Source organism: Cotesia glomerata, linkage group LG6, assembly GCF_020080835.1.
Source record: "Cotesia glomerata isolate CgM1 linkage group LG6, MPM_Cglom_v2.3, whole genome shotgun sequence".
NCBI classification, from domain to species: domain Eukaryota; kingdom Metazoa; phylum Arthropoda; class Insecta; order Hymenoptera; family Braconidae; genus Cotesia; species Cotesia glomerata.
The window spans coordinates 27,426,416-27,453,425 of NC_058163.1; the positions used below are offsets into that span (position 1 = coordinate 27,426,416).

The 27,010-nt window shown below is 35.9% G+C and overlaps 1 protein-coding gene across 3 annotated transcripts; it reads left to right on the forward strand.

Moving 5' to 3' along the window:
• Nucleotides 1-1,487: 1,487 nt before the first annotated feature.
• LOC123266709 (transcriptional regulator ERG homolog) lies at nt 1,488-26,684 on the forward strand. Of its 3 annotated transcripts, XM_044731088.1 has the most exons (7): nt 1,488-1,830; nt 1,917-2,017; nt 3,620-3,918; nt 18,671-18,730; nt 24,008-24,067; nt 25,268-25,505; nt 26,147-26,684. In XM_044731088.1, the coding sequence occupies exons 3-7, from the start codon at nt 3,633-3,635 to the stop codon at nt 26,478-26,480; spliced, it is 978 nt and encodes a 325-aa protein (XP_044587023.1). In that variant the 5' UTR covers nt 1,488-1,830; nt 1,917-2,017; nt 3,620-3,632; the 3' UTR covers nt 26,481-26,684. The 3 variants fall into 3 exon arrangements, with proteins under 3 accessions (XP_044587023.1, XP_044587024.1, XP_044587022.1); XM_044731089.1 differs by having other exon boundaries at nt 1,488-2,017; XM_044731087.1 differs by lacking the exons at nt 1,488-1,830; nt 1,917-2,017 and adding an exon at nt 3,134-3,519.
• Nucleotides 26,685-27,010: the final 326 nt, after the last annotated feature.

Sequence of the window (27,010 nt, forward strand, 5' to 3'; positions counted from 1 at the left end):
CGAAAAGAGCCTCGCCAAGTTTAGTCTCCAAAGTTAGTACATCTAACTAAGTATCTTCGGGGATGATGTGTTTCCTGGAAGGACTCAATATATCCAACTATCAGAACTTTGACGGTGGAAATAGTCCCTACAGCAGCACAGTCGAAGCCAGGGCTCGAAGAAGGCCTCAGGAAGCTCTAACTCACCCGCATCGGGCCAACCGCCCTCCCCTTCGCCTCGCTAAGTACACATATAACATACACCGCGGTGAACTATGCCATTAACGTTAGCCTCTCTTACACCAAGTTTGCATTTCATCGATCCACCTGGGAGCATAATTTGCAAAATAAATAAATAAAAATTAACCCACCGCATATCTAATTGCTACTTTTACTCAAGTTTTCATGTATCTTTTAATTACTTGTTCAATAATTATATATTTAATCACCAGTTTTAACAGGTAATCACTGAGAGTATTTATTTATTTTTATTTTTGGGAATTATCATATTTTTAAGGTCAACCTTCCTCGGAAACTGAATTGGTATTTATTTATATACATGTAGAGAGAGACTATTAATAAAAATGTATTTTGTAAACATAAATAACGAGTTTGCTCCTCGTGTCGCATGACACCGTCCATTAAATCCATTGTCCGGCGTTAATGGACCGTGAATGAGTCTTAATAAATGATTTTTTTCTTCTCAGCGTTCTCTCTGACTTTGAACTAATTCTTGCCGAATTAATTTATTCTTCTCAATTTCTTCTATTGCTTTTTAGTTAGTCAGCGAACATAAATAACCGTCAATTTCTCTGATTAATATTTTTTTTTTTTCATGTAAATAGACAGAGAGCTTTAAAATTAAATAAAAATTCAAATTAATCTGTTTTATTATTTCTTTTAATTTCATCATCAAATTATGCACAAAAATAAATTTTTTTAAAGTTATTAGTCTTTAAAAATATATTAAAAAAAGTTTTTTTTTTTCTAATTGATAAAAAATTTAATTAATATCTAAAAAAATCAATTAATTAAAAAAAAAATTCAGACCATAAAAAATTATTAGATTAATTCTTTAGAATGATTGTTAAAAAAAATTTATAAAAATGTGAATTAAAATTATTAAAAAAATAATATCAATGAGAGTTTTATGAATCTGGAGTAACGTAGACACCCTATAGAGTTTTTCCGGAGAAAATAATCAATGGTTGTCAGCTATTGGTCAGCGGAGCGTTCCTTCCGATGGACAGCGTCAAGTAAGTTTCCTTGAGCCCGGATCAAACTAAATAATTACTTTAGACCGAATGAAAAACTTAATTAATTTCTGGTTGGTAATTGCAAGGCTGATCCATGATCCATGATCCATGATCCGAAATGATTTGAAGTCGGTGGTTAGTTTGGGGGACGCGGGGCTGGAGCCGGGGCTCGGGGGTGGAAAATCGAGGAGGGAGAACCTGAGAACTGGTATTTTGTCTGCTGGGGCGCGCAGGCTCCGATACAGCCAATCGTCGGACCGCGAGTGATAACGACGCTGCCAAATGTGCGTCCGTCCTCGCTCGGCCGGTCCACGCTTGCTAACATCATCATCTCACCCCCGAGAGGCTCACCGTTTTGTAGAACACGAGATTGGAGTAGAGGCGAACCAGGACCACGCCATCGTTCCGTCGTGTCCAGGATCCACCGAGTACCATCAACCATCAACCGTCAACCATCGCACACCACGTCCTCGTCGAAACGTCACGCTACGTCTACTCACTCCATTATTATTAAGCGGTAGTAAAGTGACAAGTCCTGACGTGTGTCTTTGCTTATATGTATCACCTACCACCAAATATACTGATCGTAGTACTCGGTACGTGTGACAACAGACGTCTCTTTGTGCTCGCGGTGTGATCATTGTGTTTTTTTTGTTTGTTGTTCCAACAATCCTTTTTTTAGGTACCTGGGTGATAACTTTTTGTTGGGTTTTATCCAGAAACTGAGGCTTTGTTACTGAGTACGCGGGCTGGATTTACTACAAGTGACACCCCGTATTGACGGTGAGTTTTAATTTATTCCTTCTATTTTTTATTTATTATCGTATATTTATTATAAAGCATCAAGTTTTTATTAAATGATTTTTAAATTAATTTTAAAATTTATTTCAAACTACAAATTACAGGAACATTACAAATTATTCATGACATTAAAATTAAAAGCAAAATTCATGTAATAAAAGAATAATTTTTTGATTTAATTAAAAATTTTTCTTCTTTAAAATATTTGTTCTTGAATTAAATTAACAGTTAATAATTAATTTAAAAATATAAATATCTTTGAAAAAGATATAAAAATTCTATAATGAAAATTGTTGATAAAAAAAATAAAAACTTTGAAAACGAAAAATAAAAAAGTAACTTATCGAAGGATAAGAAAATAAATTTTCGTAAAAATCATTTGATCTGAGTGAAATCGCTCCAACATCCTGTTTTCCCTCAGCAGCGACGCTAAAAAATAATTCTCGTTTTATGTAGGCGAGGGTCAAAGTTACCCGGTAACGGTCAGCATCCGCGGGGGTTCGCGCCGTTCCTCATGCATAAAAAGACACATCGACCTCGAGGGTCAAATACCGAGTGAGCATCCTCACCCTCTTTTCAACATTCTCCAAGTATAAATTTAAATTCACTTATCCCCGCGAATTTTTATCGCGTGAGTAGACTGGAGCTTTTAATCTGCAATCAGTGGATAGGAGTACCTTAGTCTATCATCTATCGTCTGCAGTGAATCTATATTATATATATTCTATATGATCGTTAGTATTTAAACGTGTATCATGTAAATGTAAATGGGTGCGTACTGTACAATATACAATATACAATAATATACAACGGTACCAATACAACTGTTTAACGACAGAGACATACACACGGACGTGGTGAGCACTTTGGATAGGTGTGTGGGTAACAAATGTGCCGTAGATATTTATACAACTAAGTACATGCTTTATGTTTAATGTCGTGTCATATGTGAGGATGTTTGAGTGTGTGAGTGCATGAAGCAGTATTAAGTATTGAGTACGTACGAAGGAACGAGAACGAGAACGAGAACGAGAACGAGAGTCGACTGTTATGTACTGTGACTTGTCATTTTATTTCTCTGGTCGCATCATACGTACGCGTGTATGCTTAGAGGAGGTAGCAGAGGGGTTTCCGGCGAGCGTTAACAGAGTAACAGAGTAACAGAGTGATGTAATGAGGCCCGGAAGCAGGCAATTTGCTGGCCACGACGCCCGCAGTTGCGCGAGACAACCTGCCTAGGCTCTACTCCTATTCCGCTCTTATCTCCAGCGATACCTTATTCTTTAATACTCGCTCCGAAAGGACCAAAGACTCTCTGGTCATCTTCGGGGACACAAAACTATTCATTGTGATTTTATTTTAAATTATTTTATTCGTACTTGTGCTGTGACTCTCAAAGTGACAGAGTTTATTATTGTTATTATCATTATGTCTGATAAATAAACGAATGAGAATTGTGATAACGATGATATCGAGGAAAAACGGTATTATTGTTTTAATAATAATTGTTTAGATTTTTTTGTTGTTATTGTTGTTGTTGTTGTTGGTAATTAATTAATGAAAATAAAAACTGTAACTATCTAGGGGAATTTTGGTGATGTACGACAGCGGTAGCTGTTCGTACTCGGGGGCGCTGGACTTGAAGGGTGCCTCAGGAACTACGGGTTCAACAGCCACCGGAGTGAGTGTCGCGTCGCCAGGAGTTAAGCAGGAAAACTGGCCGTACAGAGGACTCGCCTGCGGGAGCACCTTTCAGCAGCTTAAGCAGAGCGTCGAGAAGGCCAAGCAGGCACTCGCGGATCGCGGTGGATACCTTGCTGGAGCTTTTTCACCGCCTCCACGTGTCAATCCGTCTACTATTTCGCCCACTGCCACCATCACTGGTGAGTTTATTTTTATAAAATAAAATTAGGCATTTTTTATTTTACAAAAATTATTGCATCAAAATTTTATTTTAAAATTTCTAGTTAGAAATTTTTCTTTTAAATCAATGAAATTTTTTTATCACTCTAAAATAAAGATAAAAATGAAATCGACAGATGTTAATGGTAGTTAATAATAAAACTACAAAAGATTATTTGTCATTTTTATGAAACGATTGCGGACATTGGGATAAAAAATTGGCAGTAGGAAAAGTGTCGCACTTGCCGGTAAATGCTCGTCGATTTCCGATTGTTTTTTTTTTTTTTTTTTTTTTTACCGTTTTTTTTTTTTTTTACCGTTTTTTAAATATTCTCACGACAGGTCTCCGCCTTCCCCTCCCGGGAGTTGTGAACTGTTAAATGTATATATCTATAGAGTCTTGTAGATTTTGTAGAACCAGGAGAAAACACACAAGGACATTAATTATCCCGAGGACGTAAATCACGTTATCTGGCCGACGTTACTGCTACCGGTACTACACGATACGTATAAATGTATGGATCTCTGTAGAAGCACAACTCTGGTACGTGTATGTAAGAGTGTATATATACCTATGTATGTATATTACATGTATATGAACTGGGAACGAGCAACTACTAACCGGGAACCTTAAACCCGCGCCAATATCCTGTCGCTACCTAGTCGCTGCTGACAAAATTTATCGATGACTACGAAAAGTTTGTCTCGGTTGGACGGTTTCGCGGGCAGTCCACTGTGACCGTGCTGTTGCCGATATTCGGGATTCAGATTCATCGCGTACAGTACCCGTTCGGTGTTTTAAGGGCGAGAAGAGGAGAGAAACTCTTTATATTTATGCGCCTTCAAAAACAGACATTTAAATTCGCGGTTTATGGTTATTCCTTTGGAACACTTTACTTTTATTTTATTGGGAGCTTTTACTCATTTTTCTTTTTTTTTTTCGATTCGGACGATACTTCAATCTTCAGACGATTTATTTTTAATATCACTATTTTAATTTATCAAAAGTCAATAGTCTCTTTGCTGGAAAATTCATTCGCGAAACAAGTTTAATATTTGATTAGAATTGTCAGTTTTATCAGTCGACCGTTTACAATATTTAGACTACACCTGTGAGATAATAAATTTTTCATAGTCTACAATTAATCAATTTTTTTTTTATACTCTAAAATTTAAACTCTAGAATGTTTTATTTACAGTATAAAATTTTTTATACATTTTAATGAAATTTTTAAAAAGCAACGTTGCACACTGATAGAAGGATTTATTTGTACCAAAAAATATTTTTTAATAGTTAACAAATCATTTATTAGAAACCACTTTTTAGTATTAAATAAATATTTTTTAGTATTTAAAATGATTTGTTTTTATTTAATATATCTGATATTAATTTATTAAATATTAATAAATCTTTTTAAATATTTATTAAGGACTAAAAAATGGCCTCTAATAAATGATTTGTTAAATATTAACAAATATTTTTAACTAATAATATAAACGAATTCTTTTATCAGTGCATGTAATTGAAAATATTCGGACGAATATTCGAGTGGCGAGTGCGAATGATATCTATGAAATTAATCAAATTTTAATCTGACTACCTAAACAGCGATAATTCTCATGAAACGTCACATCATTTAACAGAGATACATAGATGCAGAGAATAACAAATAAACAAACAACAGGATCGTTGTCTATAACATAGAGTATAGGAGTCCTTGCACGTACGTAGATGGGAACAATAATCCGATGGCTCGTCATCCTCATTCTCATTGGTACTCGCATTTGCCCGTAATAACAGTTATGTACATAGTTATATCTGTGTAGTGGGTGATTATGGCAAGATGGTGATAGTGATGGTGATGCTGGTGGCGGTACGGGTCGATGATGGCGGCCACCGCGTCTGTGTATATATACAGTCATCCCAGTACCACCAGCATTCAGCATCTCTATACAGAACACAGCACCCGGGATACGGATACCCGTGTATAGAGCGATAAGAGATGGGGAGTGGTTTCAGGGGTTAGCCGCTTCTGTATCCATGACAACCGACCGCCCCGCGGAACTACCCTCTCAATCCCGGATATATGCTCCCTTCAACTTCACCACCACCATCTTCATCCTCTCACACATCTCCTCTCATCGCTATTTCTTTTACACACACACACACACATTCAGAGACCACCTTGACTTCTTATCTTAAGCACTCGGTAGGTACTTAACAGCAGCGGCAGTATCATTTTTTAGCAATAACTATTAACAAAGAAGCTCATTTTGACACTCGATCAATTTATACGGCCAGTTAAATTTTATTTGAATTTGTACGCCAGGAAAAGGAACTGTTTTATTATTAACAACTGACGGTTTAATTGAAGACGTTACTTATTCTACAAATAAGTAGGTCAGGTACGCGGTTTACATCCTATTAAATTTTATTGAATTTAGTTTGTTATTTTACTATCAACAGATTTAATATTTAATAACATGCTAGGATAATTTTTTTAAGTCAAGAAATTTTTGAGTGAGAATTTTTTTCATAAGATAAATTTTTGTCTCGAGAAATTATTACGGATTAATAAAGACACGGAGCTAATTTTCTTTAACAATGTAAAGCCCAAACTAATTTTATATTTTTCTTTTTATTCTATAAATATTTTGTTATCGTTAATTTATTCGATCTTTATTAAAGAATATAATTACAAGAATAAATTAATAAAAAAATCAAGTTGAATTTTTTTTGAATTGAATTAACAAGAAAAATTTTCAAGTCAAGTGAATTTTATTTAATTGAAGAATTCACTTGATTTAAAATGATAAAAATAATATTAATTAAAGATTTTTTCTTTTTGAATCAAGTTTATTTTTTTCTCAGTGTAAATTTCAAACGAAAAATAAAAACTATACATCAAATTTAATTTTATAATTGTTTAGGTTGTTAATGGACCGCGGTCATGATCGCGGTTGTCAAGAGAATCATTTAATAAATTAAATAAAGCGTAGAGCTCACGGAGTCATTACACTCGGAATTTAAAAATCAGCTTGAGATTGTCGGTTTATTTAGACACTAATTCAATAAACGCAATTAAGCTGTTATGATTATGACTAAGGAAGTCCGTCTGTCCCACGATCCATTCTCGCTAATTTTTGTTCTTGTGAATAAATTAAATAACTTTATTTTTGTTTAAAATTATAATTATTTTAACAAATTATAAATTATAATTTTAATAGAGAAAATCTAAAAAATGAGGGAGTAAATAAAGTATAATAGAAAAATAATGGGCTGGGAAGTCTAAGTCTTGCTAAAGTAAAAGTAAAAGTGTATAGAGTGTATAGGGTGACCAGGACGCGTTGATAATTGCCGGTATCGGTTAACCCGGGGGTTACGGGGACGTGGCTCGACCCCAAGACCAGAGACCAGAGACCAGAGACCAGAGACCAGAGACCCTTAGTCCTCGGATGCTCCCTTACCGGTGGTAGTGTCATCAATACCCACCACGAGTAATGGCCTCACTGATACTCAATGTAGTTGTGAGTAAGACGACTCTTGTAGTCTCTACTCCCTTTTTTCGCGACCTTCTCGCGCGCCCCTTCGTTTCCGTTTCACTCTCGGCGTACTACCAACTATCATGGTAAACGCACCGGAACCGTCTTCCCCTCGCTCAACGCTAAAATCATCATATCTTTTATGCTCCAAGATTCTTTTTTATAATTCTTATTTATTTTTTTGCTGAAACACCCTTATTAATAAATATAAATATTATATTTATTTTTTTATTCAAAATAATTTTAATTAAAAATTTACTATTAATAGTATTAATAAAATAATAGCAATAACATAATTGAATAAAAATAAATATTTAAAGGCAATTTTGATTAAAAATTATCCTAAAAATTTTTTAGTACCAATTTTAATCAAAAGTTTTAATTTTTTTTATCTTTATTAATTAATAATATAATAATTGTTTCAATAAAATAAAATATAACAATCATGCATAGTCAAAAATTGCCAATAAAAGATAAGTATCATTAATCGAAGTGGAAAAAAAAAAGAATAGAGATGATTTGAATGAATGTTGACTTTAAAAATAAAATTCCATGTACCGTGACCGCAATGATTGAATGCCTGGTACTAAACAAGACATCATATCATCATATCATCCCCTCGTCCATTCCACCCAGATAATTCATAGCCCAGCAGAACATTAGAGCTCCAATTCGAATAAAATCCAAGCAGTATCATCAACCAGTAGTTCCATCATTATTTTTTGCCCGAGCCCAAGTATAAAACTTTATTTCTCTGTCTCACGATACCAGCTCTACCCTCTTTTTCTCATATTCTCATTCTGATTCTCTTTATCTGTACGTGGTAACATTGAGTAACGAGTGTAGTTTTCAGTGAAAGAAACTAACGGGTATAACCCTCAACCATCCAGGGTTTCTGGCAGTATAAGAGCCTGGAACTTGGCTCATTGCAAGCCCCGTGACTAATCATTATAGTTCCGCCCGGGAACGGCTGGGACACACGACTCTCGGTTCCGCTTCCGGCGCGTGCTTCACTCTCTTGTCCCTATCTTCGTCCCATCTCGCTACACATCAGTCCTCTCTATTCAGACCACTGTCATTCCCTTTTTTTTTTTTTTTTTTTTTTTTCCACCCTTGTTCCCTATTCCTTGTTCACCACGTGCAATTCGATCCGTACCCTCCCGCGCAATTATTACGCGTCTCACAAAGCCACGCGCGAATGCCAAGGGACGCCAACGTCTGACGAGAACTTAAGCTATCTTCGATCCTTTTATTTTTTTTTTTTCGCCCAAGGCCTTTTGTCTCGCGGGGGAGTGAACGCTTCCTCCAATTTTTCCTTTTTTCAAACCATCACTCATTTTAACACCGCGCTTAATTTATATTTATACTTATTGTCAGTTGTTTACTTTTTGAGAGTGACTAAGCTCAACTTTAACTCGCACCACAGTAGCATTTATATAAAATTAAAAAAAAATCTACAGTCACCTTGGTGATTAATTTTCTCGTAAAAATTGTGACTTTTAAAAATTTATCTGCTTACTTTCATTATAAGTCTCTGGATTTATAGATATAGTGATAATAATTATTTTTATTTTTTCTTTAAATCATTATTTTTGATATTGCTGAAGGAAATGAAAGGACGGTTGTTAGCAGTAATCGGTTAGGAAGGCCACGGTGATGGTTTGTGGGTCGTGACGAGAACTCTAGATCAATAACCCACCAAGTTCCAAGGGGATGAAACTTCCCTTGTGCTTTTGATTCATCACTCTGTTGACAGATGGCGGTAAAGTTTTATTTATCAAGCTAAAATCTTAAAACAGTGGTGATATATCATGTAACTTTTAGATTTTTTTTTAAATAAAAATTTAGATTCATGTAAGAGCAATTTTATACTCTAATTATAATCGGCAGACTTGTGGAATATTAGCTTGTTATTTACAAAAAAAATTCTGACAGTCATTTATACTTTAACTTGTCAGTAAATATAATTAGATTTTATAAACATCCCCTAATAATGATAAGAGTAGTAATAATAAACAATGAAATTTTTTTATTGGAGTTATTAATGATGTGAGAGAGAGTAAAAAATAGGCTGCTCGATAATAGAAGTAAATATTAAGATTAATCAGACAATTAATTTTGAAATGTTCGGTGACTGGGCAGAAAAAGGAAAAGTAGCTATTGACAGGCACGCTCCTCAGTTATAACTATAACTTATAAGTCATAATGGCCAGCAAGCGACGTCTAGTTGGTTATATTGTTATACATAGAAGGCGAGCAGACGAGGGGGAAGGGGCCGAACGAAAAAAAGAGGGTTCAAACGAGAGAAAGTCATTACCCGGTTAATCATGCGTTATCGTGTGTGTTAAATGTTCCGTCAATGAATAAGTAACTCCGTGACGTGGTGAGTACGCTCTATGCTCTATCCCTGATGTATAACAACAAATAAAAATACCATGATCGATCAGATATATTCTGATTATACGTTAAGTGTGTTGTATCGGTAGTGTCGCTAGTGGGAGTGAGTCTTTTACTGGTATAAAAATTCTCCACATATTATCATTATCAGTATCACCGACACACAGCCAGAGCAGAGGGCTGGGGTTTCTTGGCTCGTTGTCAATATTGTTGAGCAACAGATCATGGGGCTAAAGATACGAGTCACGCCTTGATGCCTTGATGCCTGTCTGACTACCACTCGATGCTTTTTGATTTATAGGATAAATAAATACTATTTACAACTGTCGATATGTATGAGATATGAGATTGCAGATATGAAATAGGAGATAACAGATACATTTATTGATAGACGCGAACACACGGATTAACTAACGGGTGAACTAGTCTGATTAGGTTAAGGCCAGACTTGTGTGTTGGATCTCTCTACATATGGGTGTGTGTTTTAGCCAATACTCGTGTACCAGCAAAAGCTCAAAGCCCAGGAAATTAATTGTCCGTTGCTGGGGGATGAGAACTACCACAGCCACCGAGATGTTAATTGAGTTGCTGATGAATACAATTGTATTCCATCAAATCCAATACAATATATTACATGGATTTATAAATAATTATTTATCTTTTAATACTGAAATTTCAATTACTGGATAAATTCTTCTTAAATTTATTTTTTTAAGTTACAAAAATAATAATAATAATAATAAAAAATTTTAATTTTCACTGATATTACGATTTATTTGTATTAAATAATATTTGTTAATAGTTAACAAATTATTTATTAGAGACCACTTTTTAGTATTAAATAAATATTTCTTTTTAAATACTAAGAAATAAATAAATCTTTTTAAATACTAAGAAATATTTGTTAAGGATTAAAAAATGGCTTCTAATAAATGATTTGTTAAAATATTAACAAATATTTTTAACTATAAACAAATCCTTCTATCAGTGTTTTATTATAAAAAAAGTTTTAATTAATTTTCAACCTTGATTAAATAATAAAGAAAAAAAAAAGCTTTTGATCGAGCGAAAAGTAAATGAAAAAGTTTAAAATTGAGTGAAAGTAAGATATTTTAGGGCATAAGCGATCACTAACTGCCTTTGGAATTTACAAAAGAGCCAGTGAGTTGTGTAGTACAGTGTAGAGTATTGAAGATATCGGGCATAGAAGTGGTAAAAGCTCTGAAAAAAAATTACAAGATAAAAAAAAAAAAAAAAAAAAGAATCGAAATGTGAAAAATAAAAAAAATAAAGAAAGAGGTTAGATTTGTGGAGGCTCGAAAATAAGATCGCTCGGATGCTGGATAGTGGCTAGTAGTTTTCTCTACAGTAGAGCACATTGTGCGACAGAAGAGGGTGGAGGGGGTGAAAAAAAAAGACCGGTGTTTGTGGCGTCCGCTGCCGCCCCGGCTGCCGACAAAAAGGCGAGAGAATTTCCTGAAATCCTTTCTGAGGGGCTGATTGCCATCATTATCGTGGAGTGGGCGAGAGGGAAAAGAACCCTGTGCTGTCACGGGCTCGGAAAGAGAACGAGAAAAAGAGAGACCGATAACTCTCTGGCGTGTGGAAGGGACTGAGAGGTAGCCGAGACGTAGAATGACAATCAGTGGCATTCACTCGTGCTTTAGCTTTAGGGTGAGCTTTTTCTTTCCGATCGATTTAAAAGATCGCGAGCTTATTGTAATTTTTTCAACAGATCAGTTTATAAAAATTTACACCAGCATTCTATTTAATTTTTATTTAAAATTTAAATTCAGTAATTTATTCAAAATTATTATTTTTCTAAAGAATAAAATGAAAATTTTTATTTAACTCGCAAGCTCTAGCAAATTATTAATCTTAAATCTGACAACTAATTACATCCTAAGTTTTTAGTTTAGGCTTTTGCGTAGTCTGTTATGTCTCGAGCTTGCTTTGCTCGGGCGGGGTGTACCGGCATCCACGATATAATACCAGAAGAGCGGCGCTTTCGTCGGCTGATCGATGTGTCGCCATGACGACGGTTCGCCGGCAGTCATCCAGAGCACCTCTTTCCCTTTCTCTCGCCATCTCCGTGTGCTACCGCAACCACCCGGCCAAGCGTCGTCACCTTGTCGTGTTCCTCCCCCAGCCCCATCGACATTCTGCTTCTCAAGTTCCACCACTATTTCTCGAACTAGGAACAGAACTAGGAACAGGGAACTATACACAACTACAACTACAACAATCCCGTATCTACCACGAGTGCACATAAGAGCTTGGTGGCAAAGTTTAGTGTGAAAGCCAGCCAGCAGTTATAACATATACAGCAGAGTAACAGTTTAGTATCTCTCTCAGGTCGCTCAGCAACCGCGGATCTTCCTACATGCTTCCTTCCTTCCTCCCTCGAACGGGTTTAAACCCCACGGACCAGGCGAATCTGCCGGACCCAGAGGAATTCTAATTGAAGATCGAGATCCAAATCGGATATTCCTCTTTCTCAAATAAAGAATCCGCTCGATAAATATTTCCGTTTATAATTTAGGATTTATTTTTTAGTTATTTAAAAATTTTATCGAGTTAAGAATATTGGATGTGAGACAATAGTCTGGTAACTCTCTGTATATATATATATATATATATATATATATATATATATATATATATATATATATATATATATATTTAATTTATATGTGGATCTGTGTATATTATAGGGGTGCGGGGATAAACTTGTCGACGGGCCGATGTAAATAATCGTTTATTGATTAACTGTTTGAGTGCGCAAGTCGAGTTAACTACAGCTAATCTCTGATTTGTAACGCCTCCGTCTCACCCTATTCACTGTAGACTATAGACAGTGCAGTACAGTAGAGTAGTATGCTAGAGTAGGCTTTCTCTAATGTTCCCTCTTGTGTCTCATCAGTACTTCTCTGTTTCTCTATTGCAAGAGCAAGTGTCGGCATTACCGGCGTCTCCCCCAGAGCAGCCTCTTCAAGCCCGGCCGGTTTTCGGGCTGGCACCCTCGGAATTAATATCTCGCGAGTTACCAGCTCCGAGCCAGGAAATGAGCGCGCGGATGCCTCCCTCCCACCCCCTAAAATCACTCTTTACTCTTCTCTAGACTTGGCTTTCATCGCTATTTTTTGCTCTTAATTTTTCTTCGTCAATTTCTCCCTTGGACTGTCCCACGATTTTTTTACGTTCCGCACTCGCGCCTCATTTTTCTTCCATTCTCGTTTTCTTTTTCCGTTTCCAGATTTATTCGCTTATTTATTGTATTATTTGTTTATTTTTAATCTTTTGCGGTATTTTTCCTGTTTTATTTATTATCAAATTGAGATTTAATTTAACAAAAAGAATAAAAAGTTAGCAAGGGGTTGAATTGATGAGAGGAATAAAATTATTAAGTTGATGATAATTTAAGTAATTTAATGACTTAAAAATATGCAAATCCGTTAATAATTAGGGACTGAGATTATATGACCCGAGAATAGTACGCGGGGATGAATATAAAGATTAAAAGGAACTTAAATTTGGATAAGAGTCATCCCTCGAGCTGAGAAAAAGCTTTGTTTGAGTCTACGAAGCCGTTCTTCCGTGACGTAATTGATGGTCGGATGAGATTTGGCAGCCCCAGAGCCCAGAGTAACTATTTAACGTTTTACTTTTGATTTAAAAAATTTTTTCTATACTTATTTTTTATTTTATTTAAAATTAAAGTGGATAAGAAATTTGGGTTGGACGTGGCTTTGTGAATCTGCCGCTAACACGCGGGCAAACATGTCACCGGAACATGTTTGCAAATGTTGAATTTAAAACGCTATGCAAAGACCCCGAGGAATACCCGATAAGTATATCCAACCGGTAAGGGGGTTTTTAAACTCCAAGGGCTACTTGTCGCTTCTGTAAATGCCTTGCTCAACTTCTATAAATTCCAACCTCGCTATATTTATATATCTATCCTGGCTATATAATAAGATAATTCGATTTAAGGAGAATTTACTTACTTGCTGCAGCATGCTTACTTATTTACTCAACCTCTACTTTACTTTTTTTATTTGATAACGAAAATATAAATAACATTATTTTTATTTTTATTCAATAATAAACTAAATTTATTTAATTATATATTATCAATCATTTTTATTTAATTTTAAAATAATAAATTTTCATAAATCATTTGGCATTAAATTAAACGTGAGAAAGTATTCAATTAATCAAAAGCGTGTTAAAAAGTAGAGATAACAATCATTGATGATTGATAATAAAAAATAAAAGGACAATGATTCGTTAGCGAATAACAGATTTAAAAGGGCGTGGGTATTGCCGAGCTGGATACCCATGTAATCCCTGGATTGTCGGTATAAAAAAAATGTATTATTATTATCTGTTAGATGAGTATCTTGACCTCGCGGCGGTTAACAAAGTGGGTTCTTATCGTGTTACGGTCTGTCAGTGGGTCTAGTGTCATACACCCTACATAACACCCGACAAACTCTCAATTCTGAACTCACCACTGTAACTAGTAGCGACTAGTAGGTGTAGTAGTGGGTATATATAGTAGAAGAGGTAGTCACTAGAAATCTGGGTACTTGTCTCTGGTATCTAGCCGAGCTATGCGTCTCCAACACAATAGCCGCCCGTCATGTTTCATGGCACACAATGATCTCTCCCTTCTCCCTTTTCCTTCCCCGATCCCATCCCTTTCACAGCGCTGCCGTATCTCAAGATAATGTGCGCGAATCGCAACCCTACACAACAGCCACTCGTAAGTACCCACGATTTACTGCGAGCTATACATATATACTCTATATGTATTCTACTCTGTGTTCTGCATGTGTAAAAGCAACAACCCACTCGAAAAAAAGCATAATAATAATCATTATTATTATTATTATTATTATTATTATTAGGATTGAGACAAAGCGAAATTTCGATTACAACATTCTTACCCACAATCTTCTCCAGTTCCTCTTCCTCTTCCTCAATCTCATCTTTATCTCTTCTTTATCCGAGATTTTTGTTCACTTCTTTGTCTCAACTCTATTCTTTATTCAGCAACCACCCAACGGCTTCCAATTAACTCGAGACGAGGAAGTGAGCCCACAGCCCCCAGTACCGAGCACCCACTTATTACCTACCGCTTTTACCACTTCAGTTTAAACTATTAGCTCCATTTTTTTATACAAGTCTCGCCTTTTTTGTCATACATTGATAGAAGCATTTTTAAATATTTAATGAGCTTTAATTAACTTTTAGTAAATTATTTTTTAACATAAAATTCCATTAAATTTAATCTATTAATATATTAATAATTTTTTTATAAAAATATGATGAGAATAAAATAAAAAAAATTTTTTTTAAAAATAATTCTTTCTGTAAAAATTTTCCCTTGATTCTGGAAGAAATAATTAACATTTAAATAAATAGTGAGTTATTGGTTATTGTATTTACCCGCAGTAAAATTCAGAGATTGAAAGCCTATATACAAAAGTGTGAGTGAAAAAGTACAAGTAAAATTGCAAGTAGTATAAGGACTGATGATGGCAGACATGCACGCGGACACTCGAGAGCGATCGCGCGTTAAATGCGCCGCCGGGCGTACGCGGTCGCGTGTCTAACGCGTGCCGTACATTTGATACTGGGGCTCTACTGATAGATGGATAGGCCGATGTGTGAGTCTCCAATGTGTAGACCAAGATAGATCAAGATAACTCACTATGTGTATTAGATACGTATGTTTCATTATTGAGTACCGAGTATCAGCTATGAAGTTGTATTATGTATCATCGTATATAGTACTACAGTCGATACTAAATGATATGGAGAGGCCCGGATGTCGGACGTGAACGAGAACGGCCCGGATTGTTCAACCAAAACGGGCTACGGGGTTCTGTTCAGCGTGAGTAATGCTTTGTTGAGCCACTAGTCAGGCATCGGTGACCTGTAAGCCTTTTGGCATTTCAATCGCTTTAACTGCCTTTTGGCCATTAATTATTTTTATTTATTAGACTGCTCTCTTGTCAGTTTATTTTATTTTTTCTATTGCTCTAAAAAAATTTTATTCACAAAAGAACAGAATAATTTTTTTAATTTAAAATTTTTTTAATATTTAATAAAACGTTTATTTGGCTAATAAAGGGGAAGGGGAAGGGCAAGTAAAAAAGTAAGTTAGGTTAGGATGTCTCGTTGAAAAATCTTTATACTATTTATTCATTGAGATATTCATTAAAAGATTTTACTGTGAAAATATTTTTGAATATATTATAATTAATTGATGAATATTAATTTTTTTTTTTTTTAGTTTAGATTTGTTTTAATGACTTAATATTCGTATAAATGACAGCAAATGAAAGCGACGCTAGTGGTTATTTTAATAAACATATATTAGTATTTAATAAAATTTTATTAAATACTAATAAAATTTTATTCATATGAAATATAATTTTATTAATATTAACTAAGTTTTCTTTTAAAGTCCAAATAAACTTTTTTATTACTATTAAATAAAATTTTCTCTCAGTGTAAAATATACGAGGAAAGAGAACGAGTTATTTTATCTCAACCAATCAGGTACAATATTAAAAAATAAAAATAGTCAAGTAGATATTAGCTGGAGGCATAACCGAACTCTCTTTGAGGTATTAATATTAGCACGATCCTGATGAGCCGCGTTGGCACCAAGATCCGGAAGAAATCGAGCAAACATTGAACAAGATCCTCCCACAGTGTGATCTGGTGCAGGATGCAAAGAGACTAAACCCACCACCTGTCGTTTTGATGTCGGCGGATAGATAGATAGTATAGTAGCTTGGGAGCCTAGCAACGACGAGGTTCTTCTCTTCCTCAGACATCTTAACTCACAGCCATCGCAACCTCATTTTCACAACACACATACATACATTGACACATATATATATATATTTATACGAGAATAGAAATAGAAGATAGAAGAGAGTAAAGAGCACTACCCGGGTGAGATGGCGCTATCCTGGCTCATTAACACCACCGACGGAACTATGACACCGCGCGCAGACTCGTGGCGGAAGAGCCCGCCCCACGACAACCACCGGGACAACCACCTCAGTGTGTGGCCGGGAATACACTCTCACATTCTCACCGGAGCTCACCAAAGCTGGCTCTTGACACTCACCCCAGCAAAGACTCACCCCCGCTCCTCGAAAGGGCGAAGAAGGCGGTACGTTCGATGCATACGCGATATCCTGGCTCTTCCTACCGGTCTGTTTTTCTCACCAGTGCTTCTCGGTAAGGTTCACGACGATGATCGTCTTCTTGCTCAAGCCCGAGGACTAGAACTTTTACTCGGCTACTCTCGACACTCCGTTCAACCTTTGTTTATTCTCATAAAAACAATAACATAAACATTAACATGGGTTTTATACTTGAGTTGTCGATTATTTTAATTTAACGACAAGTCAGTGGTTCAGTTAGTTTTGGTTCGGTTTCCAAGTTACTTAACAGTTAAGGGGTAACTGTGTTTTCGCGGTTCTTATCCCGGTGTAAGAGACATCTGGGGGCGGTGGAGGTGCCATCCGCCGGTGGCGAGATGCTCGACCTCAAGAGCACCGGAACTACTGCTGCTGAACTCCCCAGGACCACTGCTTTTACTAATTTATCCATGCTTTTTGCCGGTAGGTTATCAATTTTTATTTCATTTTTTTATATTTTTGGAAATTTTGTTTTATCCCAAAAATTTTATCATAAACTTTGATTAAAATTGATATTAAACAATTTTTAGATTAATTTTAAATCAAAATTACCTTTAAATACTTATTTTTGATAAAGAAATTATTGTTGAAAAATTATAATTTAACTTTTGGATAAAAATAAATGATGAAAAATTTTTTTTAAATAATTATTGTAAAGAATTAAAGATTGCGAAAAACATTAATGATAATTTGAAAGTACTAAGGGATGAAATACCCAAAATAGCGGTATCTATTAGTTGAAAAAAAGAAAAAAAAAGCTTTGAGAAGAATGGAATAAACACTTGAGAGATATTTACCCTTGATTCGAATGACAACCTAGGAGAATTGTTGAAATTTAGTAATGTAGTAATGTAGTAATGTAGTAATGTTGTAGTGTAGTGTAAGCAGGTCGTGGATTCATCTCGCTTACATTAACTCGACCCGAGGCCATTAACGGAGGCTATCAAATAAAATCAGGGTATAGTAAAGGCCAGTGGTGGCTGGATGAGGCGAAGGTCGGTTATACAGTCGCCTAGCTGGTTTGTTTGGCGACCACCGAATGTGTACGTAGACTTGCTCACCCCAGAAGCACATTTGTACACACGGAACCCTCCTTCGAATCTTTGACCCCGTCGCTTGCGCCAATAACTGCCAAATGAAAATATATCTGTCCGCAAACACACCGCCGGCTAAGACACTCACTATTTCTTATTTATTATTCTTCCTTTGGGATTCATTCATTTTTACATTGAAATATTTCATTTTTAATTTTGTTTTGTGGGACAATTAAGTCTCAATAATTACAAAATATTAATAATTTTTAATAAAGAAAAAAAATCTTCAAGGCAAAACGTTATTTTGAAGAATTTAATCATTTTAAATCAATAGAAAAAAAATTTTATTCAAGTAAAGTTCAAATTAATTTAATTAAAAAACTATTGATAATAATTTTTTTAGTGTTGATACTCAAAGCTAAAAAGTGGATAAAATAATTGAAAGCTCTCACGTGAAACAATTCTAATATTTTGAGAGGTTAATATTAAAAGTTCCCTAGTAAAAAATCTAACAAGAACAAAATTTTCAGATGCAAGCAGTTCGTACAAAGGTGGCTGGAGTCACGCCACTTCACCGGGTCCCGGCCAGGGTAAGTAAACTCAAAATCCATTACTCACTAAAACCTTGCTGAAGATCGTAAAAAGGCTGATGTTTTAGCATTTCGGTCCTCGAAAACATGCAAACTAATAGCAAAGAGGAATTTCAGCGATAACAATTGCCTCGGGTGAGAGCTTAGCTCTTATTCTGATGGCGTCGTTATACCTTGAAGCTTATCAGCCTCAAAGTGGCTCGCTTTGGTTCAGTTGGTCCTTTAAACGAACCTTTTATTTAACTTTATCTGCCGACAGTTCTCCGTTGAGCGGACTAGATCTATGGTCGGCTATTTTCGCGCACATTCAACATTTTCATATCTTGTCTGGAGCGGCGAGCGCTCATAGACCGTGAAAATAAAAAATAAAAAATAAAAAAGTAAAATAAAAATAGAACGTGTAGGTGCAGATACGAAACAGGGCGTGGGCGTCCCGGCGCTTTGTGGCGCGTTCAACCGCGGCCCCTTTGTCGTCCTCAGCCCCAGGGTGTCTGATATATATACTCTTTGGGCTCTATATATACAGACACCTTCAGTCAGCAGCAGTGCCAGCAGCAGGAGTGCAAGTAAACCGGAAATTCACCTCTGACTCTACCAGAGACAATCATCCGAAGATCAGAGCCGTGCCCGCGGGCAGTTATAAACGGCTTTTGCTTCTGCTTATTCTTCCACTCTCCCCCTTCGACCCTCCTAAAGGACCTTTGACACGGTATCTTTGCATTGGCACCCGAATCCCTTTGGTCTTCCACCGCGACGCCCAACGAGGTTATAAACCGCCCCAGGCCACCAGAATATCACCGCCATGGACAGAGGTGTCTTCAAACTATCACCGAGATTTAATTTTTACTTCAAAACACCATTAATATCCTGCGGTTCGCTTCAGCAATTTACAAACGGTGATTATAAACGAAGAAAGAGAAAGAGGAGAAGCTTTGTGACAGCTGCTACGAAAAGTTTTGATTGGGTGTAGGGTTTGTTTTTAATTATATTGAGATTCAGATTAATATGACTAATATGACAGTGGATATTTTTGAAATTCATCATTTTAGAGTTTGTTTTTGCTCATCAGTACACAGAAAAAAAAATTTACTTGAATCAAGTAAATAATTTTTAAGAATTGCATCTTCTTGATTTGAGTAGAAAAATTCTTAAACTAAGAAAGTTTTCTTGGTTTAAGTAAATTTTATTTAATTAAAGAATTTTTCGTTTTGATTGAAGACAATTAAACTCTTCAAAGTTATTTTCTTGGTTAAAGAATTTTTCTCTTGAATCAAGTTAATTTTTTTTTTTTCAGTGTACTTTGGTTTGTTATTTTGTTACAAATATAAATAATGCTGTGAAGCGGGAAAGAGTAGGAGTTACGGTAATTATTACGTGAAGCGTTCTACATTCACGTAACAGGATATTGGTAGGAAAGGATTGAGAAAGGAATGTAGAGAGGATCATCTTAATATGAGTTTATAGAATATGCGAGAAAAAATTATTAAATAGCTCGGACTGGGATTCGAACCCAGAACCTTCCGAATATATGTTGGCTACTCTACCATTTGAGCTATCCGGTCTATACTAAATTTCTTTTCAATTATTCTATATACATTAAGCCACACCGTCCATCTTACGGTAAGCATTTTTTACAAATATAAATAATTTGATCTAGATTTGAAGTTTTTTTTTTTAACAGAAAATCAAAACATCGAATCTCTGTTATTAAAAAATCTAAACATAAAATAGGAAATAGAAAGCAATGAGGGTAGCGTGCATGGATTTAAGTTATTTTTGAGTCGGCGGAATAGGGGCACGCCAGTAAAGATAATTACCAGCAATAACGCGTGTGTTATAACCTCAGTTCTGTTTATGCTGTTGTAGGACCTGAAATCAGAAGTAAGGGGTAGTAGATAGTGGGTAGCCTCTACTGTATCGCGTGACTATCTTTTAGTCGACTTTTGATCGGAACCCACCTCACCTTGACACCCTGGCTAATAACTACTCCAAACATTAACACGTATGTTAAAGGAAGGAAAAAGTGTGAGTGTGCAGGGCAGGGGCGCCTGCCCAAAGACGAATCACGACCCCTGTTAAAAAGTTAATTGTACGATGGTTTATTATTTTTTATCACGTGTTCCTTTATTTGGCTTTTATATCCTACTCAAGTGCTTTTACACTTTCGTTTATTAACAATCTATATACTTGGCTGTGAATATAAATCTGAATAATAAATTAATATAAAATTGATGAAGAATAAAATCGGGAAACAATTCTCGAAATTTGCCGACAAAAAATGACATAATTAGCTCATTGTTATTTTTACGACTTCTGACTCGTGACTGCTCTCGTGTTAGGAAAAAAAACAGTCGAGCAAGAGGAGAAAAGGCTCGATCGGTGATTGCCGAAGCGTGTAGCATATTGGTACGAGGAAATAAACCGAGGCGCATGAGAAACAGCTTCAACATTTTTATAAAGATGTTTATAGATATAGATATAAAGGGAAAGGAGAGTTATCGCACAAGTATCGTATCGTATCGTATCGGGAATGACAGAGAATGAGAATGAGAATGAGAAGGAAAAAGGGTCTCTGTCCTCGGTTTAGCGGTGGCTACTCAACCGAGCAAGAGTGAAAGAGAGGAACAAGTAGGATACACGCCGCGGGGGTCTATCGCCGCTTATATTATGTCTTCGGTAGTACATACACGGTCACGTGCCTATGCGTGACACGTTCACGCATCGCCGACCGGGTCGGGACTCCCCCGAACTGTTCGAAGCAACAGAGTACAGAGTACAGTATTATATCGCTTATTCTATTCTACTCTACTCTTATTCACTACACACATTACACTCTACACTCTACACTCTACATTCTAAATTCTAAATACTCCAACGGGATTTCTACGCTCTGACTTGACTTTTATTCTGTTGTTCTTTTTCCGCCGGTAAATTTATATTTTTCACCGAAATTTCCCTCTAAACTCTATTGTTTTTTTTTTTTTTCGATAGAAGCGGGCGGTAGTGTAGCACAACAATAGCTTGAGGGATGAGGGAAAAAGTGTCGGAAAATATCCACGAAATTTAGCATAAAATCAAAGTTGCCCGGCCGGAACAATCACGGGGTCACGCTACCCGCCACCGACTATCACCTGGCCACCGCTGACCTCACCGGGCGTTTAGCATAAGGGTTGGCCAAACCTCGCGTGCATACACCGGAATAGATTATGTATATGTATATATGGAGAAAAATAGTGAGAAAGAGGGCAAAATTTATGTGCTCGGGCTAGATAGTACACCCACAAACCAGAGGACAGAGCTCACAGCTCAGTGCTTGTGCGTGACTGCCTCAGCTACAACCTCTATCTCTATTTGCCTCCTCATGGAATATATTAGCTATTACTATTTTATGTATATACACACACGCTGCACTAGATTCATACACGTCTGGAGATACTCCAGATTATTGTTTCCTTCTGAGTCAGTAATGATGTTATTATGCACGGAATTATTATTACTTAATGTCTTTCGATCAACTCTCCGAGCTTTTTATCATCTGTTATTTATTAATCACTTGGTATCGTCTGTTATCATGTGTTGTTTAGGAAAATTGATTGAAAAATAATGACATTTATTAACTACGAATGAATATTTATCATCAGTTAATATATTGTCTTTTATAAACATGATAATTTATTCTGATTAAAATAATAATAATAATAATAAGGACCTTTTTTACAGAGAATTAAATTTTCTATGGAAAATTATCTAAAAAATTATAATAAATTTTTTTATCAGTATACCAAAAGTGAGTTATTAGACAACTTGAAAACACAAAAATTTAAAGATACTCAACACTTAATTCGCCATTAAAGTCTGGAAAAACGACAAAAGATTAAGTCACAGTCCTTGTATGTAACTGTTGGATGTGTGATAAGCGAGCTCGCAGCTTTTACAGCTACAAAACTTGAAACAGTAGAGTATTTTGATCTCAAGTCTCAGCTCGGTGGGTTGCGTGTTTTGTAATAGTAGGAAAGTAGCATAAGCAGCGTTGGAAGTATAAAGCGTCTGAAGAGTGCGAGAACGGAGCTAGAGAGCCAAGTAAAGTAAAGTAAAGTAAAATAAAAAATAAAATGTATAAAGGCGGTGGCAAAGGCTCCTTTGATCCTCTGTCTTTGCTCTTATTTTATTTTTTATTTAATGCTCGGTCGCTCGGTGAGTAAAGGCTCCACACATCCATCCACATGTAATGGGAATATCTGAGAAAACGTGGTTGTAACGAGTGCATGGGGTGGATTGCTCTAGTGTCGTAACGGGATTACCCCGCCTAGAGTAATTGCTTGTGAATGCCCAGATACTCCGACAATGCCTGCTTACATGTCTACAGACAGAGTCAATTTTACTTTCTTTATTTTTTTGGATTACACATTTGAATTCAGACCTCAAGCTAAAAAATTCTTCGGGGTGAATTCCAGAGATTTAATAAATTGTATAAATTATTCGACGGGTCTGAGACCTCATGGTGATAGCGACAATCAACAAGCAATCCAATTGTTTGACCTGCCGACACCAACTGCTACTTAAGGAGCATCTGTGACAACAGACAATGCCGTAGGGTTATTTCATGTCGCTTGGGATTTCCAGCTTGTTATTTTATTTTTATTACTGTCATTTCGACAAATCAAATCGTCAAAAAATTAAAAAGAAATTCACTTATAATTGATTGATTGATTATTATTATTATTATTATTATTATAAATAATAACGAGGAGTTAAAAAACGCAACATGCGAGTAGATTAGAGTATAAATACAAGTAGGTATTTGATGAGTGGGCTGGCTTGCAAAAGCTTTTAACGGCAATTATTTCTCGACATTTGCTGTGAAAACGGTGAAATAAAAGCCAACTGAAGACGAAAAGAGGAGGTTAATCGAGTAGAGGAGAGTCTAGTTGGTATACTAGTACTGTCAAGCAAAGATAGAACAGACGTGCCTCGTTTAGGGGCCAGGGGGGAAGGGTCTAGGTTTGTTTGCCTACACGAAAATCCTCTCTAACCGATTCTAACGCTCGAGCGGTTAAACTCGCATCTTCCATCTCTCGCCTCGACAGTGGAGCTAGGCCGAAATTCTAGCTCTTGATCCTGCCGAGCCCTTTATCGCATTTTCCTGAAAATTTACAGACTATTTTTTACAAACGGCACTAACGAGTGGACTCAAGACTCAACACACTGTTTGACCTCTCGTCAGCCGTCTATTGATTTTTTATTTTATTATATTATAAAAGGATTTTTTATTTTTAGGCTATGGAGGCGGATTGTCGAAATCTGCTCTTGACACACATTCACATCTACGACAACCTGGTGAGTTTTTTTTTTTTTTTTATTGTACTTTTTGTTTCGAGAACAAAATATTTATTAGCAAAAATAAAATTCATGGAAAATTAATCAATATAAAATTAAAGAGAAAGAAAAATTTTTGTGATCTTTTACCCTCAGCAATCTACAAGTTGTACGTGAAGCATGTTCGCTCGTTATTGCCTTGTAAATGAATTACCGTTCGATCAGCTAGTGGCTACTGATCGACTTTCCCTCTACACAACAAAAACATAACGTCTGGTCCGTCTCTCCATTAACGACTACAACCCAAATAAAAGCATCAGATTTATCTTTATCTATATCCGTAGTGGAGAATGAATTTTCCCCTCAATTATTGTTGATCCGAATCCTCAACAAATTCGACTGTTCTTTTCTTATAGTTATTCATTTTTCTCGGCGGTCTTGTCAAAAATTAACAACAATTACGAGCACCCTTTAACAGTAATAAAATAATAATGATAATAATAGTAATTGTGATTGTTAAAACAATTATTGGTCTGAAGTTGTGAGTGCATTAGCGTAGGACTAATCTCTCTCTCTCTCTCTCTGTCGAATTCTCTTTCAATTGAAATTATTATGATCCAAACGAACTCTCTGTTCTATTGTGGGGGTTGCGATTATATCCTTTGTACAAGTCGCTCTAGGGTCCTTCATGAACTCCACGGTAGTAAGCGACGCTGATGACGCATTGTAAAGCTCTCGACCGAGAGAACTAACGTCCTAACAGACGAACAAAACAGATACTGAAAGTGAAATGAAACAACGCATTTCTCCATTTTTATTCTCTCCTTTTTCCCACTCGTATTTTCGTGTTCTCGCCTCCCTTACACGCTTCCCATCCAGACTACTTGCTAAACCGTGTAACTGTGTAATAAATAATAAATAGGTAGATCATGTATTTCAAGAGACTTTATAATATGTGGTTTTTGATCGAGTCTCTTTAAGCTTACACCCTTCTCAATTTAAGTCTCGTTTTTCACCAGCAAATCATTCAATTAATTTGTAAATTGACTTAATAATTTTTTAATATTCAATTAATGGATCATTTATAAAATAAAATTTACCAATAGTTTTCAATTTTCCATGACTTTTATTATTAATTAAAAATTTTCCTTTGTCACATATTTATTTGTGCAGACCAACATTTAAATAACACACATACATATTGTTCACTCTAAAATGTAGATCCATATCAAATGTTTGGCGCAACGAGCAGCAGACTGGCGTCCTCGGGGTCTGGGCAGATCCAGCTCTGGCAATTTCTTCTAGAACTTCTGTCAGACTCGAGCAACGCAGCGTGTATCACCTGGGAGGGCACAAACGGGGAGTTTAAGCTCACCGATCCCGACGAGGTCGCGAGACGCTGGGGCGAGCGCAAGTCTAAACCCAACATGAATTACGACAAATTATCTCGAGCGCTCAGGTAATTGCAATTCCCTTTCCATTAACTATTAACGCTTTAATTCTCCGCACTAATTTATACACAGACATATTTTGTTCCCGGTAAATAAAATAAAGTAAAATTTCATTAACGATTATTAAAAATTAGATTGGAAAGGGACAAATTTCAATCACGAAACAGTTGCTGCTGGAGTAAATACCTTGGCAAAATGTTGTCGTACATGAACCGAGCGATCGGTATGAAGGCGGAGGCGCTATTATTTTTCGATCAGTTTCCCCGATTGGATTACCCACCCGTCGCGTTCCTTTCCATTCTCTCTCTCTCTCTTTTATCAATAATTCCTATCCATCATTCGATATAGATATATTGAGCAAATTTATATAACGTATTTTCATTCTCTATTTCATTTCCATTTAATCTCTTCATCATTTTATTTTTAACGATTTGTAACAACAATTACATTTTTCATTTTTTTTTTTTTTCACAGTCTTATCATTTATTTAAAACAAATTTTTTATTACTACAATTGATAAAAAAATGTATTTTACATTTTTAATCAAGCTAATTTTTTATCAGAGTAGTTAAAGCTTGGAATTAATTATTTATTTTCTTGAATAAATAAATTTAAAAAATAATAAAAATTGTCGGTGGTTAATTTGCAGGTACTACTACGACAAAAACATAATGACAAAGGTGCACGGCAAGAGGTACGCGTACAAGTTTGACTTCCAAGGACTAGCTGCGGCGACACAACCGGCGGCGGCGGACCCCGCGGCGTACAAGTACCAGAGCGAGCTCTTTATGTCGGGGTACGGGCACGCGAAACTCAATCTGATGCCTCCCCCGGCAGCTTCGGTGTCAGTTTCGGTCCCCGGTGGTCTTTTCCAGTCGGCCTCCAGCTACTGGAGCAGCCCAAGCGCGAATCTTTACGCGGGGCACCACACTGCGTCGGGACACGTGCCTCCTCATCTCGGCACTTACCCCCATTACGCATGACCCACCCCCGAGCACTGGGGGGCTCTCGGTACACCGCGTTAAAGCCTACAATATCTAACAATTTTTATTTTATTTTTAATTTATACATATTTAATTAATATATATCAAGGGTTTTGCAAGTTGGTGTGCTTTTAATGGTCGATTGATTTTAATTTTTGACTTTTTAAATTATTATTTAAGCTTCAAAAAATTTCTCAAACCTCTAAATTGTATTTTAAATTCTAAAATTTTAATTTTATCCATTAAAAATTAATTTTCAGGCTCGTATGAATTTTTTGTAATGACAAAAGACATTGACAAGAAAAAATAAAAGTCACCTTAGAAGCACACACCTGAGAAACAATATAAAACCCAAATTTAAGATAATACTCATTCCCCATGTTATCTCCCGTGCCATTAAAAAGTCGTGCCATACACAACCGGTCCTTAAACACATCAATCTGTAAATATAACAAAACAAATAATTGAATAAATTATGTCCAGGCACTCTTTATTTATCATGGCTCCAGTCCAAGTTGTAGAGTTACCAC